Source organism: Apium graveolens, chromosome 6 (genome assembly GCF_009905375.1).
Source record: "Apium graveolens cultivar Ventura chromosome 6, ASM990537v1, whole genome shotgun sequence".
In the NCBI taxonomy this organism is placed as follows: domain Eukaryota; kingdom Viridiplantae; phylum Streptophyta; class Magnoliopsida; order Apiales; family Apiaceae; genus Apium; species Apium graveolens.
Genome location: NC_133652.1, coordinates 248,609,505 through 248,629,692, shown reverse-complemented (window position 1 = coordinate 248,629,692; position 20,188 = coordinate 248,609,505). Strand labels below are relative to the sequence as shown.

Here is a 20,188-nt window from a genome sequence, read left to right as displayed (position 1 = left end):
AATATATAATTATTTTAAACAAAAACCATAAACAAATATAAAAAAGTTATAAAAACAAACAAACATATATAAAGAACAAATACATAAATAAAAAAATATAAAAAAATGTTACATCAATTAATTAATAAATCTGAAAATACAGAAGTTCAAGTACAACAAAACAATAAAATTTTAAGAAAAATGAAATAATTAAAAGATAAATAAAAGCAACAGATACAATTATAGACAAAAAATTTAATTCATTTTTTTTAAAAAAAAGTAGTTTGCCTAATAGACTCATGAAATAAAGATGTAATATATTCAATAAAACTAATTCTAATTATTTATAATATAATATATATATATATATTTAAATAAAAAATCCTAAACAAATATAAAAAAATTATAGAAACAAACAAATATAAAGAACCCCTAAACAAATAGAAAAAAAACTATATAAACAAACAACCATATATAAAGAACAAATATATAAATAAAAAATATAAAAATAAGTTATATCAATTAATTAATACATCATAAATGATAGAAGGTCAAAGTACAACAAAACTAAATAATATTTTAGGAAAAAAATAAATAATTAAAAGATAAATAAAAGTACGAGATACAAACAAAATAATTTAAAAATATAAATAAAAAATATCATTTTGAAACCACAGCCTCATTTCATAACTAAAACAGTAACACTGAAGTTCAAAGTATAATGAAAAAACTAATTCAATTTTTTATAAAATAGCTTGCCCAATATATATACTCTTGAAATAAAGATGGAAGTTGAAGTACAAGTTCAAAGTACAATGAAAAAATCTATTTTTTTAAAAAAATAACTTGCCTAAAAACTCGTGAAATAAAGATATAGTTTATGCAATAAAACTCATTCTAATCATTTATATGTAATTATTTTAAATAAAAATCCTAAATAAGTATCAAGAATCTATGGAAACAAACAAACAAATATAAAGAACAAATACATAAAAAAATATAAAAAAAACGTACAAATAAATTACATCAATTAATTAATACATCAAAATACAACAAAAAACTAATTTTTTTTTAAAAAGAGTAGTTTGTCTAATAAACTTAAGAAATTAAGATGTAGTTTGTTTAATAAAACTCATTCTAATCATTTATGATATGCAATTACTTTAAATAAAGACTCGAGATAAATATAAAAAAGTTATAGAAGCAAAAGAACAAATAAAAAGAACAAATATATAAATAAAAAAAGCATAAAATATGTAAAAATAAGTTACATCATTTAATTAATATATCACATATTACAATTATTCAAAGATAAATAAAATAAGAATTAAAATACTTATATTAACCATTTACAAACGTCACGCACGTATAAAGTTAGTGCTATAATAAAACATGAAATGTCAATTCAGACTGATGGTTGTGAACTTGTCTAATATGATCGGCAGGGATTACAGATTTATAATTACAGTCCATAATAAGAAGACGATACATATTTCTTGTAATTTTTTTTTGCTGATTTCTTTCTAGAAGTCATCACTGCTAAAGGAGTTCAGTTTGATGACATCACAGATGTAACAAGGGGAAGCCTCCTAACCTGGTGTATAATGGAGCCGAGCCTCGTACCTCGGGTTCGAGCTCGATTAAATAGTTCGGGTTCGAGTTCAAACTCACGTTCGGTCGAGCCCGCATTCGATTGAGCCTTTAATTTTAAATTCGAATCTCGGCTTGTAAAATGTTAGGTAGGCTCGAGTTCGGCTCGAAAACTCGAATCAATTCACAAAATATTAACAAAAATTTGAAATACGATCAGTTCGGCTTGAGTTCGACTCGATATAAAATGAATAATATATAAAAAATATTAAATATTTATATAAAAATATATTTATAATAAAAAATATTAAAAATAATAGAGTCTCGATAAGGCTCGTGAACCTTACGAGCCGAATAATTTGAAGTTCAAGCCCGGCTCGGTTAAAAATTCGAAAAACTCGTGTTCGAGCTCGACTCGATTATTTTCTAGGCGAATTCGAATTTTTTATGAGGCGAGCTCGTATAACTCACGAATAATTTGGCTCGTTTACAACCCTAGGCGGAACCTCCTGAAGGCCAATCTAGATTGAAACTTCCAACTAAAGTGAAAATTTTAGTAGATACTCCCTCCGTACTCGTTTCATATGTCGGCAGTGTTCATAACATGAGACAAATTATTAATTTATGCCTAATCTGTAAAAGTAAATATAGTAAAAGTAAATATAGTCACGAGTGATCTTGTTTGATTCATAAATGATTCATATTTATGAATACTTTAATACGGTGAAGTTTTTATATTTTATAATAATACGAAATTAAAGATATTAACTATCAAAAGTGTGCGTTGACAAACGTAATAAAGACAAACGGAAAAAGTATTAAGAGACTGAGGGAGTATTTTTTTACAAAACCACTAAAAATCAATAGAAATTGTACTAAAAGACTCGGGTATCCTCCAAAAATTAGCAATAGTCCATTTCAGCCCCTGTTTTATGCCACAGCCACTCGGCAGCCTCTCATGGAAACACTGGCATCATGTCCTCATAAACCACCAGACGTAAAGCAGGAGCAGATATCAGAGGAGGCTCAAATGGAAAAGAGCAGGTGTTACTGATGACATGACAAAGATGGGTGACTAATATAAGGCTAGTGCAAATGTAAGAATGAAGATCAAGAAAAGGATAAAACAGTTGTTCATATGATTGGGGACGAAGTAGGGTAGGTGTACACATTAAATTAGTACAATCCCATGTCACATTTAGTTTCGGTTCGGATCGAATCGGAGCTCCGTTCCATAAACAAACCGATAATATAGTTTAAATATTACTGATTCATTTGCCTCTGAAAATGAAAAATAAAGTTTTCGTGCACAGCACGAAACACGATGCCAAAATAGAAGGGAAAGAATTGCAAATGTGAAATAATGAACCGGAAGGGAAAGAAGAAACAAACAATTTTCAATCTTATGCATACTCACCTTGAACAATTTTGAAGCTTGTTCTTTACAAGATAGTATTCATCTTTCAGCTGTTGGAGGCACATCAAGTAACTGCAGCAGACATTTTTTTTGCCATCTAATCGTATCAAATAATAACTGGGCCGGAAGCACTAACAACAACAGAAAGACTAATATATGACACCAGGCCAACCCTGGTTCTGAATGACTGAACTCAAAAATCTGCAAGACTTGTGTATCTACTTATCATAATGCAGGAAATATGTAGGCCACCAGCAAGCTACTAGAATATGCAAAGATTTTCTATTGTCATGAATGTAATAAACCTGGAAGTGATGTTTAACAGCATACTACACAATCAAAGAAAATTGGAACACATTGATTACGCACAATAAGTATCTACTATAAGAGAACAAAACAATCATCCCTTCTTTTTGGATGACGATCTTCTGCGGTCCACCTCACTCTCAGCCACCAACACACAGAATTCAGCACCAAGCATATCATGAATATCTATGGAGTTGCTAAGCTTGACCGTCTCAATGATCACATCTGCAGTGATGTTGAAGCCTAAAGTACAAAGAACTCTGACAGCATTTGCAGCTCTACAAATGTTCTCCCTGATCTCCACAGGAGTGTAAGTGTCTTCACTTGCATTCTGCTTCTCAGAATAGGTTACCTGATCCTCCACCATATCATCCTTGGTTTCAACATGTTCACCAACCCATATAAAACCATTACAACCCACTATCAAGTCAATATCGTATTTCTTCAGATAGTGGAAATGCTGTTTTCGCCTCTTCACCAAGTATGGAGGAACAGTAAGTAGTTGGCCTTTCTCGAGCTGCAATAAACAAAATCAACTTAAATGAAGATAATATGAACAGGAAAAAAATGTAGCTTTAAATTTATTCGTGGTATAAAACTAATATGGCACCAGATAGGTATACCACAGTCTGTAGACATGCAGATTTATTTAGTCAAGTCTCTTACAGAAGTTGAATGATTCCAAAACAGTGGCAACAATAGGGTCGATAGGCCCAACTAAAGAAAACAAAAACAAACCTTGCCATACTTCTGACTTCGCGCTTGTAGGTGTAGACTTCCATCATGCTGGAAACCACGAACTTCAGCCTAATGACAATAAATTTATAATTACGGATCAGAATTCTTATGTAAATAGTTTATATTGACTCGTCTTCTGCAGAATATACGAACATTTATACTTGCAATACCAGTATAAATGAAAAGATGCACATAATTTATCACGGTTAGTTAACCAAAAACAACCGTTGATTTGCACAATCAATTTGCGCAACCGTGTCAGGGCACAAAGCAGTGCCCTTATTTTATGAATTGTCAAATATTCCGACAATAAACTACCACCTATATAGATCTAATAAACTTACACAGATCACATCGTTCTCCACAAATATGCTGCGCATGTTGAGCTCATCATCTGCTGTTTGCCTCCTCTGACAATCAGAAGAACGATAAATTAGACCAAGGAATAAGGATGGAACGATAAACTAGACCAAGGAATAAGGATGAAACAACACACAGATATCAGCTAATAACCTAATATAAACACTAGAAATTTAATCTGATATTTTCTAATATTACTATATTTGCTTTTATGGGTTTTCCTAGACTACAGATTCTTAAACAATACATTCCCAAAATATTTCAATATCCCACTGGAATATCAGGGAAATCCTGATACAGTCAGATACTCCTGGAGTTGCGCAAGCCTCCGACTTTCTGCCATTACTAATTGGAAAGAAAACAAATACTTATATGACAAAGATCAGCGATTATTCCACTTTTATTTAATTTGAGTGATATATGTGTCATGACTCAGGAATGATGTAAAAGGCATCCCTTGAGTGTTGTAAAATATCACCGAGACTGGGTAGTCAGATGTGAGGGTTGTGCAAGTTTAACAGACTTGTAGGTTCTTCATAATTCATATCTGAGGAAGCTTGTTTGAATAAATAAACGTGAGATCGCTATCTCTTCTAGTGTTATTGATGTGGGTGACCTGCATTCAGGAAGAAATCTCCTTTTTTTTTGAGATGTGATTTGTAGTCATAGCATGAGGTCTTGAGATAATAATTAATGAACCTTCTAAAATACTAGGGATAGAAGGAACAATAGGTAGGAGGCTTTAAGGGTTTCCCAAAGAGCCAAGAAGTTATATTGGTGTTTTAGTAAAGGATGTGGCCTGGCAATTATGTTGTGGAACTTCAAGGTAATGACTTCAGAAATAACTCATAATGTAGGGTCATCTCATTAACAAAGGAGCATATATACACGTGATATTATTAGACCCATAGTTATTACCTGGATACCGTCCCGCAGTGTCATGGAAGAAAGCATCAAAACTGCATCTTGAGTAAAGTTTATCTCCAATCTCCAACGTTTAGGGGCAACCTTTAGTACACATAGAAAGAAGCTATCATATAACAGTATACAACTAAACTCAATAACACAACTCAAAATGCGTGCACAAATAATTTTACCAATTAGCTTCCCCTAAAAGTTTTTTGAACTCTTAAGACACTATTTCCTACAATGAAAGTGGTTGGTTTGCAAAAGTTGTCTATAGGATGTCCACCAACACAGTATGTGTAAAGATAAATAAGACATACAATCAAGAAGGAAAAGCACATTATGATAAAACCAGGAAGTATAATATATTTACCTCTAATACTCTGCCAACAATTATGTCGCCAATCTCAGGCTTGTACCTGCAATGTGATGGAACCTATTATGTAAATGAAAAAAACATATTTTATGAAAAAAATCATTATCAAACAGTGCATGATACCTGGCCCTGAGAGAGCGCACATAAACAAGCTTATTTACACGCTCGACCACTCCACAAACAGTTGCAACCAATTCACCATCAAAATCAGTTGTTCCATGACCTCTACCAGATCAATAAAAGTAAACAATGTTCAACTAGTTATTCATATAAACAAGCAATATTGTCTCAAATTTATGAATGAGAACCACAAAGCTGAAAGAGAAAAGAAAGTAACTAGTTTGAGAGATACGTTATGTGCGTGAAACTTATGGGGTTGAACCTCTCTTAACTTTGCAGCCGAAGCATGCAACAATTAAACATCCCTTGGAGTTTAAATCCAAGACACATACGAATATTCATTTGAATAGAGTATGAATATCCATATGAGATGCAAATAACAAGTTTACGATAATATTAAAATTACGTCTTCAAAAATATGTAGACTATGTTTGGTGAGTATTTTAGACCGATTTCGTAAGTTTCTGATGAGTCACTTCAGGCTTGCATATATAAAGTGTTTCTTTCTTGGGCCTTGCTCTCTCAAGGCTGTCAAGAAGAGAAAAAAAATTCTTTACATCTTCCCCTTGGCACAGTTAAGCAGTAAAAAGCCATTCCCGATATTCTCTTCTGGAAATTAAGTGAGTTGAACTAATCCAAAGAACCCACTGTCTTCACCGATGACCTTTCATCAAATGAAAGTAGTCATGTTCCTTTCTGAATCAATTTACTTGTTAAGGTAGAGAATATATTTCGAGAACTTTGCTCCAATTTTTTACTAGTATAGTAGTATTGATATGTTTTGTATAAATTCGAAGAAGATATGACAAACCGAAGTTGTTTTCTCTGAACTAAAAGTCCATTGTTTAACTCAATCTCCCCGTATCCTACTTTTATATTTTAGTAATGCCTTAAATTTCCTGTTAGACATAACCTAAGCTCACTGCACAACTGTTTAATACATACATACATACATATTGATATAAAAACCAATAAATCATACCAAAAATAAACGAGACCTACATATGCTAATTTAGCTCATTTAGAGCAAGTCCAATGCAAGATGCAAAATAGCTATAACTATTTCTATAATTTGGCACCAAAAAGTGTTTTTTGTTGCTAAAATAGAACTTCAACTCCAATACTAGTTGCACCAAATAATTCCAAATTTAACTAATTTTTGTCCCCCTCTCCTAAATTTTATTTAAAGTTTACCACTATGCATGCTTTTTATGGGTACTTGATGTTGTGTCATGGATGCATAAATGCATCTTTGATTTCAAATTTAGAACTAAGTATGCATTTATGCATATTTGCATTCCAGTATAGAACCCTTTTGGATTTGAAATATTAAGGATTTGGTTTCAAATTATAGAAATTGCACCACTTATAGCATTGTATTGGACTTGCTATAACAGAAATCATACATGTAAAATCAGCAAATCTTATAAACAGACGTAAACATAATATACATACATGTAAGTATCTATACAGTGAGAGATAAAGGGGCTTTAACTTTTCAAACCCGTCTCAAAATCAAAAAATTTAAATCAGTGTAGTATTATAGTTTCAGACAACAATAACCGTTTTTTGTGAGTTTGATGTGGGTTTTAGTTTGCGGGTTTAAAATGTGAGTGAACTGTGAAGGGTTTGGGACAAGGAGACAAGAAGCGTTTGAGGTCAATTGGTGTGTGATTAAGGGCGTGTTTGCATTGGCTAAATTTTACTTTTGTTGTTAGGATACTTTTTTTAGTACATTTATATTTTGTTCTTACAAAATATTACTCTCTCCGTCTCATATTACATTTCCTATATTGACTTTTTACATTATTCATGTTAAGCGATTGACTGCTGATTTACTTCTAATCTATAAGATCAAATATAGTCACGAGTGATCTTGTTGAATTCGTATTTATAAATATTTTAATACAATCCAATACGAAATTAAGGATATTAACAATCAAAAACGTGCATTAACAAACGTATCTAGCAAAAATAAGAAAATTTTTAAGGAACCAAGGGAGTATGCTCCTGCCCTATTTTTTACAACTTAATCCCTATTAATTGTATTATCTCCATCAATTACATCAATCACCTGCATTAACTACCTTCATCAATTCTCTTGAAATCTACCAAAATTCACAAACACTTTATTGAACTCTCCGAATTTATCAAATTATCTAAATATTCAATTTAGTGCCCATTAAAATTTAGTTTACGATTATCGTCAAAATTATAAAAAAAGTTATATAAAGAGATGCAAGATTCGAATCTCATCTAATAACAGATTAAATTTATAATATAATCCCAAAATATTTTATACAGTGCAAGGTTCGAATCCCACCAACATGTTAAAATTATAATTTACAATAATAAATACAACCTTCCATCGCATTTTACTATACTAGTAGAATTAATAAAAAAATAGAAAAATTTAGTACTTTGTTTAGCCCCTAGCGTAAAAAAGAATATAAGCATCAAGAATTTGTGGTAAAAAAATATGAACTATCATGGAAAAATTTAAATTTTTTAAATATAAATTAAATTAGGATTAGAAAAATTTAGAAAATTGTTAATTAATTTAATGATAAATATTAAAAAAAAATAGTTTGAGCTAGGGCTACACATGAGCTGGTTTGGGTCGGTTTCGACAATTTACTGACCAAACCCATTTTGTTCGGGTTTGAAATTTTTTAATCCATTAATATCAAAAAAAAATTATAACCAACCCAAATGAGGGATGAGTTGAGTCTCGTAGGGTTGGGTTGAATGACTTGAATAAGAATAATAATAATAGAAAATAAAAAAAATGCTACATACAAAAAATAAATGATCGTTCAAATTATTATATGTATATTAAAATAAGTATAACGATATTTATACCGCAAATATAAAGTTAAAGATAAACACAACTCTCAGACTAATAAGTGGAAAGTTAAAGATACGATCTTGATTCAAAAAACATAAATTCTTAATTTCACCACCTATCAAAATTTACTTTAACTCTGCATAAATATATGATAAGCATAATACTATTACCAATCAGATTGGTTTAATATAATAGTTTGTGAAAGTACCTTAGTGTAGTGTAGCTCATTGTCCGTTTCATATTACCCGCGTTCAATTCAATTTAAAAAATTTAGTCCAAAATTATGATTAAATTTAAAATATATTATTGTTATTAGTTCATTTGTGTACTGCCTGGTGCATAGTCAAGTATGGGTAAAAGTAAATGTATCAGGTTGTATCCGAAATCAAAATACGTTGGGAGTGGGTAAAATATAATGGAAATGAGTTGGGACTTAACAATTAGACCGGGTTGAATTGGGTTGGTTAGAGTTTTAAAAAGTTAAAATTCGAACCAACTCAATATAATCGGCCCAACGAAAATCTAACCATGGGTTTGGATGATTCGATTTGATCCGCCCGTTTAAGGGTTGGGTTGGTTTGGGTTGGCTTGAACGGGGTTTGCTAAAAACGAAAACATCCGGCTTATGATATATTTGTGCTTTCAGCCCAGGAACATGAATTGATCGCGTAGAATGAGATTTGTGTTATTTAAGTTTGTAATCTCTAATTGGTGTTAGTGTTTGGCATTCCAGGGCTTTTGGATATAACAGGCCTACCTGTGGCTGTAAGCATACTATGTTCTGTATTTATTTTCTGGTGGTTTATAAAAATGTGTAGTATAAATGTTTGTGTTGCTCGTACTAGTTATACTTAGTAATTATACTTTCAGGAACATGAACTGATTATTTAAATAATTTGATTATTTTCCTAGTAGGAAACGAACATGATATGTTTTGTCTATAGACTTGACTGATTTCGGATGTAAGAACACTATTATTTGAATTTGAAATTCAAATTATTTGCTGTATGTCCTTGTAATAGGATTAGAATAAGAAGATACATTTCGTCTATGTGATATTAATTTCCCTGTGTGCGTGTTGATTTGCTTAAGCTGTTACTTATTTAGCAACTTGCTTTCTTAAGGGCCGATTAGATACTAATTTTGATTACAGCTTTTGATTACATGATTGTTTATTCAAATCATTTAGTTGTCCATATGTTGTGCTAGTATTACGTAAAAAAGAAGAAGAAGTGTGTTGTTTATGTCATCTTTATCTATTTGTATATGTATATGTCAGTTTAGTAAGCTGAATCTCCAGTAACCTACATACATTCTTGATTAATTATTTAGTTGTCCTTATTTAGTTGTATTTGTGAATTGTGACGATGTGACACTGTCCTGTAGTCTCCACACACTTATCACATAGTTTTTAAAAGTATGGCTCCGTCCAATTAAACAGGACCTAAATCCCACAGTTGATTTAGGGGTCTTTCATATCTCTAAAAGTTTTTTTTTAAGTAAATGTTCCAATGTTTTAATGTCTTCACTAGATTTTGCTATTTATTTAGTATATCTTGAAACATTACGGTGATTAAGTGATGTAGGAAATCTTTTTAAATTAACAATTTATGAAACATAAACAAGAGTAAGATTAGCTTGGGTGGATCAATGCAAAAGGGAAAAATTAAGATGAATTGCAACCCATCCAAAGAGGAGACCCAATTAAATATTCGATAATATCTTAATAACCGAGTCTAAGATAATATGTGGGGATTACATCATTTATTATAGTTCAGAAGTTAGTGAGCTGGATTATTAATTTTACTTTATTCTTGTTATGTCTTGAAATTTCTAGTTCTGTTGAAACTATGGCGGTAGCTCCACTATATTTCTAGTTATGTGTGTTTCTAATTAAAAACATTTGAAGGACCTACTTATTTTTAAAACCTATTTTAACTGGGCTAATTACTTTAAAAACTTATTCCAATGGGCTAATTACTTTAAAAACTTATTCCAATTTAAATACACATAACTATTCTAATTTAAACAGATTTCTAAAATAAAACCAATTATAAATTAAAAATAAATAATAAGATTACTGATATCAAAAGTAAACCGTGCATAGCAAAGGATATAAGCTAGTATATTATGCTCTATTGGACAAATTTTGTCATTTTCAGTTTTGTGTCAAACATGAATGATGAATCTTTATTTTCTTGATGATTATATTGTTGCACTCTCCATGTTTAGATGTGTATTCTGCTAGTGAATATGTTAGTTTCTCCATTCTCTTCTCTTATATTAACTGCCATTCATATTCTAGAAATTGGAAATGATATGGAGTGTGTTTGAGATGGAGAAATCATATGTTTAACTAATATGCTTGATCATCACATATGTTTTAACTGCAGATACTTGGTGAATTTTTCTTGTTTGCCATCACATTTGTTGCCTAGAAAGTGACAACAGGTAGAATAATGTCAAATATTATCACCCTTCTTGTATTTTGAACCGAAGCTATATTTACAAAAAAAAATTGGCGTGGAATCACCAAAAGTATGAATTGCTCTATAATCCCAAATCTCTTTATCTTTTTGGTGCTGTTTTTCGATGAAGATGAAGTGATTATTATTTAAAGGAAGTTGGTTGCATTTGGGTCGTTGCTTCGGACTTATTTAATATTCGGATTTGACCAGATTATTTTCTATAGCCGTATGTTGTTTTTCATTTTGCAGAACTTAGTTTGTGTAGAGTACTTCTCCTCAAATAACTAAGACATGATTATGTATTGAATACAGAAAATGCCAAGTACCAATTGCAATATTGAGAATGAGTATTGGAAAATTGTTCACGTTCCAGATGAGCCACCTATTCCACCACATTTACAACCCACAGGTAAACATTATCAAGTAAAATACATCTTAAAGTTTGTGCATGTGTGTGTCCATCCCCATTGTAAATAATCATAACAATTCCAAGGGTAAGTTTTAGTTTCACCATTCCGGTCGAGATGATTGGAGTAATACAGATTGAAAGTTGGGCCTGACACTATGACTTCTAATATGTATAGTAGTTTTCTTTTGCGTGTATGTGTATCAAGTTCTCTCTCCAGTATGTTGTTATAATTCTTTGTTGTTGTATTGGTCCAGTAAATGCCCACGCTTCGGTAATTAATCCGAAACATGCTAACACGCTCATAAGGTACGTGAATGTAATTTGAATAGAAACTAGTGTCTATGCCCATATTTGAAATTTGATTCCAACTAGCACTGTCAAAGTTACATTTACCTAGAAAATGTGCTTATTCTTTTTAATTATGGATTGTCATAACTTTACATGTGAAACAAATTCAATGATATTAGGAAGTTGAATAAGATTTCGCCGCTCGAAGATCTTCGTCATGTGAAGCGCATACGAAAAAGGTGTGTTGAAGGTCTGTGCTTCAACTCAGATACACAAATATGTAGTATCATATACCTGGTTTGTTGTGGGTTTATAATAGTGAAATGTTGAAGTTAGGATCTGTTTATGCTTTAGGAGATCAGTTTGCTGGCTGATTTTGGAACTTTTCACTTTTTATTTCAGTATCGATGAAGCTTGCTTTCTCATGAATGTCAAATAATAAAATATTGCGACATTCTACAAAATGACTGAACAGATTAAAAAAGGAGGATATATGAGCTTAATATTTTTATTCTTTAATATAGTATATACCCGTTATCAAGCAAATATTTATTATTATCTATAGGAACACAGTGATTAATTAACATTTTCTACAGGAAACGTTCAGTTATTGATGATATTATGTCTGGCTTCTCATGATAGTGGCCAGTTGGAAGCCATGCCCGGTGATATAGCTGAGCTTATAGATTCATACCAATTGAGCACATTTATCACTAAAGTAGGCCAAATCTTACACTGAGTTAACTTCATAATTGTTTTTTTTAGAGATGTATCTGTTAGTGTAATTAAATGTCCAATTTTTTCAAAATTCAAGTGTTGTGATCCATTATATTACAAGTAAAGTTTGTTCCTTTAGATATCAACGTTTTTCCTTCTTTTGTTTTTGTTTTCAGATAGAATGTATTCATTGGTTTTAGAAAAGTTCAATTATTGACTAGCTTTATCACTTCAAATTCTCTTTCTCTTTGTTGTATAACCTTAAGAGTCGTATTTTTCTTTGATCAGATCACCCTGTTCTTTCAGGTTTTTTTTCTACTCTCTCTCAACCTCAAGAGTTGTGATGATCAGCCTAGTCTCTCTCTCTCTCTCTCTCTCTCCCCCCCCCTCTCATTCTGTCTCCCCCTCCCTCTCTCTCTGTTGCATAACCTCAAGAGTTGTGATTCTTCTGTGGTCAGATCACCCTGATCTTTTCGATTTTTTTCTAGTCTCTTATAGTTTTACCTAATATATGTGATTCATGTAATTATCTTGCACCATCCGTGGGAATTTATTTGGTTGACGGCTCGAGAATTAGCTTAGTTATACTTTATTTTTCAATAGTTACCGATGTACTTCTCGGAGACTTTTCCTTATGTTGTCTGATTAATGTTGCATCTACATGACCTTGAAAATTAGGTTTTCTTACTCTCCATTTTTCTAGTATTTATTACACATTTCTGTTGTATCAACAGTTTATTCTGGTAATTAGTGGTTTATTTTTTCCTGTCATAACTTGTTAATTTTTTTAGTATTTATTCCACATTTATATTGTATTAGCAGTTTATTCTGGTAATTACTGGTAATATATCTGTTTCTGCCAAAACTTATTAGGTATCCAAGTACCCAGCTACATCAAAAGTAGAGTGGGAAGAACAGTGCAAGCTGTGGCCTACTTCATATCATCCACCAACCTAGTAAGTGTTTTATCATATTAGCTAAGTTGTTCTTATAACTTTTTTCTGCCTTGCTAATTTTCCTTATAAATCACAAGTATCACTTTAGCTAAATATTCAAATATTTTCCTCTGTGAAGTTTCTGGCCTCCTTGTTGATTTAAACTAGAATTTTTGTAGGATTTATCCACAGATCTCTTTGAAGAGATAACCGATTTTTATAGTTTCTATCAAGAGGATTCTTACCACGCATCATTCATGTTGGTAACCTAAATTTTATTTCTGTTCAAGATATAAAAAAATTTAGGTTTTGAACAGGGTATGTAGGACATAGTCTAGAAAAGGGTTGAAACAAGGGATACAAGTCTATTTTCGCAGGGAGTCAGTAGAAGGACAAAAAACATCTCTAATTTATCCGATAAAAATCAATTACTGATGAACTTATTCTCTTTCTAATAATGAAGATTACAATTTACAATGTTTTAATTGAAATCCTATCACTTGGAAGCCAAGTAAATTTCTAATTGTAATTTGTAAGAATCTAATCCCTATTTATATTTGCTTTCCATCATTAGTCTTCTACCCCGGTAGCTTGAAGAAAACAAATTATTCTATTATTCTCAATAATATTTTAGAATTTCCTAAAACAATACTTATCTAATAATTAATTATTATAATAAATTACAATTAACTATAATACTATGTACTTAAATCAAAATATTAACAATTTCTTACTTCCTTGCCCTGCATCAGTATTATATCAAATTTTATCCTTTCAATTGGACTGTAGTGCCAGTTAGGTTCTGCAACTTTAACTCTCAAACCTTTAATCGTGAAATTGTTATCTAATAAACCAGGCACATGTTTTGATTTAAATAGCTTACGGACATAGCAAGCACTTTGTTAGTCATGTTTTGTGTTGATTAAATGGATGTCTGGTTGCATAATAAATCAGTAATGAACATATCATTCATGTCATGTGTGTATTATTTCACTTTTGTTTTACTCTACCCAGTTTTCTTGTTTGCAGGCATGTTTTATACATTCTTTGACTAATACAGTTAGATTTGCTAAATACGGCTTTTGCTAAGAAAGTTAATGATCTGTAATCAATTTAAGCTTGAACATGAGTTGAATTGACTTTTAATTCTCAAAAGGATCATGTGTGGTCTAAGTCTTAGCCTGATTGATTGTTATATTAATTTTTTATCTATATACATAGCAATATAGATGGCATTACTGGATTTAGTGAAGAAAGTTTACTATCGGTTTTGGAGTTCATGAAATTCGCTGTTGATTTGGCAAAATCTGTTGATGGTCAGGTAAATATCTACATTTATCGCGAACTTTACCTCTCTAAAAGATTCTTAGGTCCCAATGTTGCATTTAGCTGGAAATTGTGGTTCTTGTCTTGACCCAGAATTTTAATATATTTTTGTTCTTTATTAGGAAAAAGCTCCCTTGTCAATTTCATACTCTTAATAATGATAAAATGGATAAACAGGGTTTTGTACTCTTGATTATGAACCAATGGATAAAAAGGAAGAGTACCTAGCTAAATGGAAATATAAAGATGATTAGACATACACAAGCAATTTCTTTTATTACACAGTTGCAATTTACGCCAAGTCAGCTTTATCAATATTATAGAAGTTCCGTTTTCATGCAAACAATATTAAAAATTTTATGTCCTTATAATTTGAATTGTGCATGAAAAAAAATCGACCGAGATCCCTTGCATAGCCTTTATGGGTCAACAGTACGGTTCTTAAAAACCAGCAGTTTTGGACCTTAAAGCTGCCTACGGACTCTTCTTGGATACGGAAGAAATTATTGAGACTTCGTGCTACGGCTCTTCAATTCATATCATACCAAGTTGCGAATGGTGATGGTATATCTCTATGGTTCGATCCTTGGTGGAGAAATTCTTGTTTGGCTAGTTCAGAGTCCAGCCCTATAATCACCCAATGTGGCTCCAACAACAACAAGAATGCTAAACTGAGTAGTATCATCACATCTGTCTCTTGGAGGCTTCCTATTATCAACTCTAGACATCACCACCTGGACCCTTTGCTTATTCACTGGATTTCCTCTTTTGATTTTCCTGCTATAAACTCCGGCAGCCATGATTTGATTCTTTGGGATGGTAATGATGCTTCTAAAATCAAGACTTGGCACATTTGGGACTCGATTAGACACAGGGCCCCTGCAGTTGGCTGGTACCTAGCAGTCTGGCACAAACTGCGCATAAACAGGCATGCTCACCATCAGTGGCTGACTTGCCATGGTAGATTGAATACTCTTGCTCGTCTTCACAGGTTTGGGATCATTACTCATCAACAGTGTTAATTATGCATCCAGGGCAGAGAGACAGATAACCATATCTTTGTGAATTGCACTTATAGCAGCTGGATTCTTAGGCATCTCTTTTCGTCTCTCAACATCACTGTTAGGTCTGGCTCCTGGTCTCAATTTCTCTCTTCTTTGATGGCTATCGAAGACAAGGTCGAGAGGGTGGTTGCTCTCTGTTTTGCTCAGGTTTTTTGTTATCATATTTGGAGAGAGCGTAACGCCCGTGCACATGAGAAAGGGGTTTTCGGCCCTAAAAAATTCTGCATGGAATTTTTCTGGATGTTAAGGCCCGCCTTAGTGGTTCTTCTTGGTTTGATAAAATAGTTAGGCCTGATTTACACAGTCTTGTTGCCTAGTTTGTTGCTTAGGTTTCTTTGTGTTTCTGTTTAGCTTTTGCTTTCTATCTCCAATCTTTTCTAGATTGGTTATACATAGTCTCGTCTATGGCTTGTCATAGATCTTAGGGTTCACCCCTTGTATATTCTCCTTTTCTTTCTATTATAAACAAATTTAGCAAAAAAAAGGTACTATTATCATTTGACAGTGGACAGTTTGTTGTTTCTCACATGTGATCTGCTTCTGCCTTGCAGATTGTAAATGCTGCTGTTATTGTGAATCCAACGTCTAATCAAGTGGTGGCAAGATCATGTGATCAAGTTTTCTCTCAGAAGAATACTTCAACAAGGAAAAATATTGGAGCAGGGTACCTAGAACCATGTGAAACCACATCTTCTCCTTCCATCATAAGTGGACTGCAAACCCACACAAGTTCAACTTCGAACTCTTCCTTCAATAAACAGAAGAGGCCATATAGTGATGTTTCTTGTTTACATCCTTGGCAGTGGACTGAACAACAGTCTCAGGCAAGTTGTTTTCGCCACCCTTTGCACCATGCTGCTATGGTTGCTATCGAGAATTATGCTTCCAGAGATAGATATCTCTTCCCTGCCAGTAAAGATGTAGGTGACAAATGGTGTCAGGCTGATTTTGGGGATTCCCCTTTGACAATTGTTCCAACAAAAAGGCAAACAACCAATACATATGTAAGCTCTATTATGTCCTCTCTCATTGTAATTTATATGATGTGTATAGACAGTATCAAATTTGGATCCTCTCAGAATGAAGGGAGCCAACTCTTATGCATGAATCTGGCGTTTCATATTTTGTCTTTGTTGAACGAACATCAATTTAAACTCTATTATTAAAAAAGATAACGGGTGAAGCAAATTTCCAATGTTACTATAAGAGGCCATGTAAGAAAAGTAAAACTCATATCTCTAACATTGACCCTAATAATTTTATATCTGGTATATATTATGAAATGAATTATTTTTCTCACATCAGTTTTGAGGAAAAGGGGTAATTATGGTTAGATTAAGAAAGTTTAGTTGTCTTCATTCAAGTTGACGAATATAGTCCATGTGTATATGATTTTATAATCTACTAGTGAGAAAATATTATAAAATTTTAAGGTCAAAATTTGATAAATTTGACCAAATTTGTTTGTCCCATGAAACAACTATATAGGAGCGAAGTTATTTTGCATAATTAACTAGTTAAATGTCCAATCCAATATGCAAAGGCTCACCCTGCTGAAGTTGACTTTTCAGGTAGAGGATTCTGGAATAGAAAATGGTGAAACAGCAAGACCCTACTTATGTACTGGTTATGACATATACCTTGTTTGGGAACCGTGCATAATGTAAGTTTTTTGATAATTTGTTATCTCTTTATTACAAACAGGGTATGTATGAGTGTGTGTCTAATACTTTGATCAAGTTTTTACTGAAAGAAAGGCTTATCTTTGCTGTAGGACGCATGTTACACTAACATTCCCAATTCTATCACGCCTTCCTTCTCGAGTTTTTTTTTTATTATTTCATGTTCCAAACATACAGTTGTATATCTAGATTAATATGTCTTATGAGCAGCCAAAGTACATAATGCTTTCATGGCAACCTGACATACTGTTTCTTTTTAGCCATTATGAATACCTTAGTGGTATACTGGCATCATGATATCATCAATGACGTATTTTAAGTTCTGTTTGTTGTTGCAGCTGTGTTTCCCGCCCTAGCTCTCTTTTAATAATCTTCGGAGTTCTGATTCTTTGTAGTTATATCTGATAGGTGTGCTATGGCACTTGTTCATCAACGGATTAAGCGTATATTTTACGCTTTTCCTAATCCCTATGCTGGGGCACTGGAAAGTTTGCACAGACTGCAAGGAGAGAAAAGCTTAAATCACCACTATGCTGTTTTCAGAGTCTTTTTACCAGAATCTATATTGGATAGAGGTGATATTATCGCTACAACTTCTAGAATTAACCAAAACAAAATACAAGTTTGATAGGAGGTATATAATTTTTGGTTTAATGCCTAGTACTTCCATACTACATTACTACTGTGGTATTTAAATGGAGAAAGTTTATTGCCTGCTAGGCTGTAGCTGTATTGGTCCAGTAATTCGTTATTTTCCATGATAATGTGGCTGTAAAGGATAATTTAAAGGATAATTAAAGGATAATTGCAGCCGTCTGCTCATTAAGTCTATGTTAACTGTCTAAGATCACATTACATTCTGCTGTTTTGTTCTCTGCAAGTAATCTGGAGACATTAAAATTAAACTACGCAATGTGTGTGGTTTGTTGCTCCTGCTGAGGGCTGCAAGTCTCGAGTACCAACTAGATAAAACCTGATGTTTTTTCCTTTTTCATACCCACAAATTTCTTCTTATTGTGTTGTTTGTAGAAGTATATAGATGTAGATGTAGCACTGGATTCTTGCCAACTAATCGAAGTTGCAAGTTTGCCTAGTACTTTTGCCAACTTTTGACAACTTATTAAAGTAGTTAAATTACATAATATGACTTCTTGAGATACCTCAACTCAGCTGATGATTAATAACAATTCAGCTTCTTTGAATTTTGATCCATTCATTTTAACAACTCAGTAGTCTTTCAAAGCAACAAATACCTTTTGAAATCCTCCCCAGTGCTTCAAGTAAAGCATCTCAATCCCTCATTTTCACGCAATTTCCACAAAATTAACCCTGAATACACTGTTGCAGCTGCCGCCACTTTATTATCAGTGGAACTGTTGGTTCATTTTTTCTCTTCCTTCTTGTGTACTGCAAATACTGTCCATAAGCCTTCTGACAGGCTTTTCTCAGAATTTACTAGAATTTCTACTTTCACTTGTTTTTGAGAGCGTAATACTATACTACTTAATAAATTACCATAAGAGAACTAGCCTTGGCTGATGTAGTGCCGAGAATTGATAACCTTTGAACTAAAGCAAGTCTTTTATAGTTGAGATTAATACACTAAGTACTCATGTTAAGTACGTACTTAGGGATAGTTGAGATTTATATAATACGTATTCATATAACTTCCCTAAATACGTATTTAGGGACATTTTTCTCATGGAGGAGAGATTTTATTTATTTATTTTTCACAAAAACCATGCCATGCAACGTAAAGATGAAGGTGATACAAGTTTAGTTGGCTCTCTAAGCCAAACGGAAACATCCAAATCAATGTAGATAATTTTTCCTCCAATAAACCATCATATTTCTGAATTGAAAAACTAGCAAAAACATCAAATGAAGATGATAACACGAAGCCAAATCCATTCTCAATTATTGTCCCTTTTGTTACTTTCATTTTCTTTAGCCCGTACATTGATCTTTCTAACCAATTCTCTGCATCCCCCATGGTTGATCGCGACATCAAATTTCAAACAAACACTTGAAACATCATACAATGTTAAAACGACTTTTGTGGAAGAAATTCTTTCAGTGCCATACGATTTTGTCCCCTGCCCAATCTTGAATTATCTTTCGGATGTACTGATTTGATACAAATTCAAAGGTTATCAGGACCTAATCGATAACGGGGTTGCATTAAAGTGTAACATTGATATAAGTTGAAGAATTGTGAGTTCCACGACGGAATGTGACCACTTTTTTTTTTGGCACTGCTGGCCTTCCTTTTAATTGAAAAAGTCATTTAATTACTGTATTAAGCGAACTCGTTCCAATTCTCGTCCAGACCATACTTGATAAGCCTAATTATTTAGAAAAGGCGATGAAACACTTTCTCTTAATTGTTTAGTTATTTTAGGCATTTTTTTAATAATCGTTTAAAATATATTTTTATAATATTTTTTTTAAAAAGAAAAATTTTGAAAAAAAGTTTCATTTAAACTTTTATTAAAATTTTTTTTTTAAAAAAAAACATTATGAAACTATATTTTATTGAAGTCTTGAAATACGTGCAAACAGTAAACTATCAGCGTGACGGAGGAGTATATTTTACTAGGATTCTATCTTTCAAAATTTATCTTTTTATTCCTTCCCAAAATATTATGAATAAGCATTT

General features: G+C 32.3%; 2 protein-coding genes across 6 annotated transcripts; one reads left to right on the top strand and one right to left on the bottom strand.

Moving 5' to 3' along the window:
* Window positions 1-3,246: 3,246 nt before the first annotated feature.
* On the bottom strand, window positions 3,247-8,868 carry LOC141665881 (exosome complex component RRP4 homolog). Its single transcript, XM_074471865.1, has 7 exons — window positions 8,849-8,868; window positions 5,796-5,897; window positions 5,670-5,715; window positions 5,309-5,398; window positions 4,375-4,440; window positions 4,031-4,099; window positions 3,247-3,809 (listed from the first exon to the last, which is right to left on the bottom strand). The coding sequence occupies exons 1-7, from the start codon at window positions 8,866-8,868 to the stop codon at window positions 3,387-3,389; spliced, it is 816 nt and encodes a 271-aa protein (XP_074327966.1). The 3' UTR covers window positions 3,247-3,386.
* Window positions 8,869-9,088: 220 nt separating this feature from the next.
* Window positions 9,089-18,384, top strand: LOC141667043 (tRNA-specific adenosine deaminase TAD3-like). 5 transcript variants are annotated; one of them, XM_074473361.1, is made up of 12 exons: window positions 9,089-9,405; window positions 11,034-11,091; window positions 11,239-11,334; window positions 11,421-11,517; window positions 11,772-11,823; window positions 11,985-12,055; window positions 12,402-12,523; window positions 13,396-13,478; window positions 14,679-14,778; window positions 16,399-16,851; window positions 17,419-17,510; window positions 17,938-18,384. In XM_074473361.1, exons 4-12 carry the CDS (start codon window positions 11,424-11,426, stop codon window positions 18,155-18,157), a joined length of 1,287 nt encoding a protein of 428 aa, XP_074329462.1. In that variant the 5' UTR covers window positions 9,089-9,405; window positions 11,034-11,091; window positions 11,239-11,334; window positions 11,421-11,423; the 3' UTR covers window positions 18,158-18,384. The 5 variants fall into 5 exon arrangements, with proteins under 5 accessions (XP_074329462.1, XP_074329460.1, XP_074329461.1 ...); XM_074473359.1 differs by lacking the exon at window positions 11,239-11,334; XM_074473360.1 differs by lacking the exons at window positions 11,034-11,091; window positions 11,239-11,334.
* The last annotated feature ends 1,804 nt before the right edge of the window (window positions 18,385-20,188 follow it).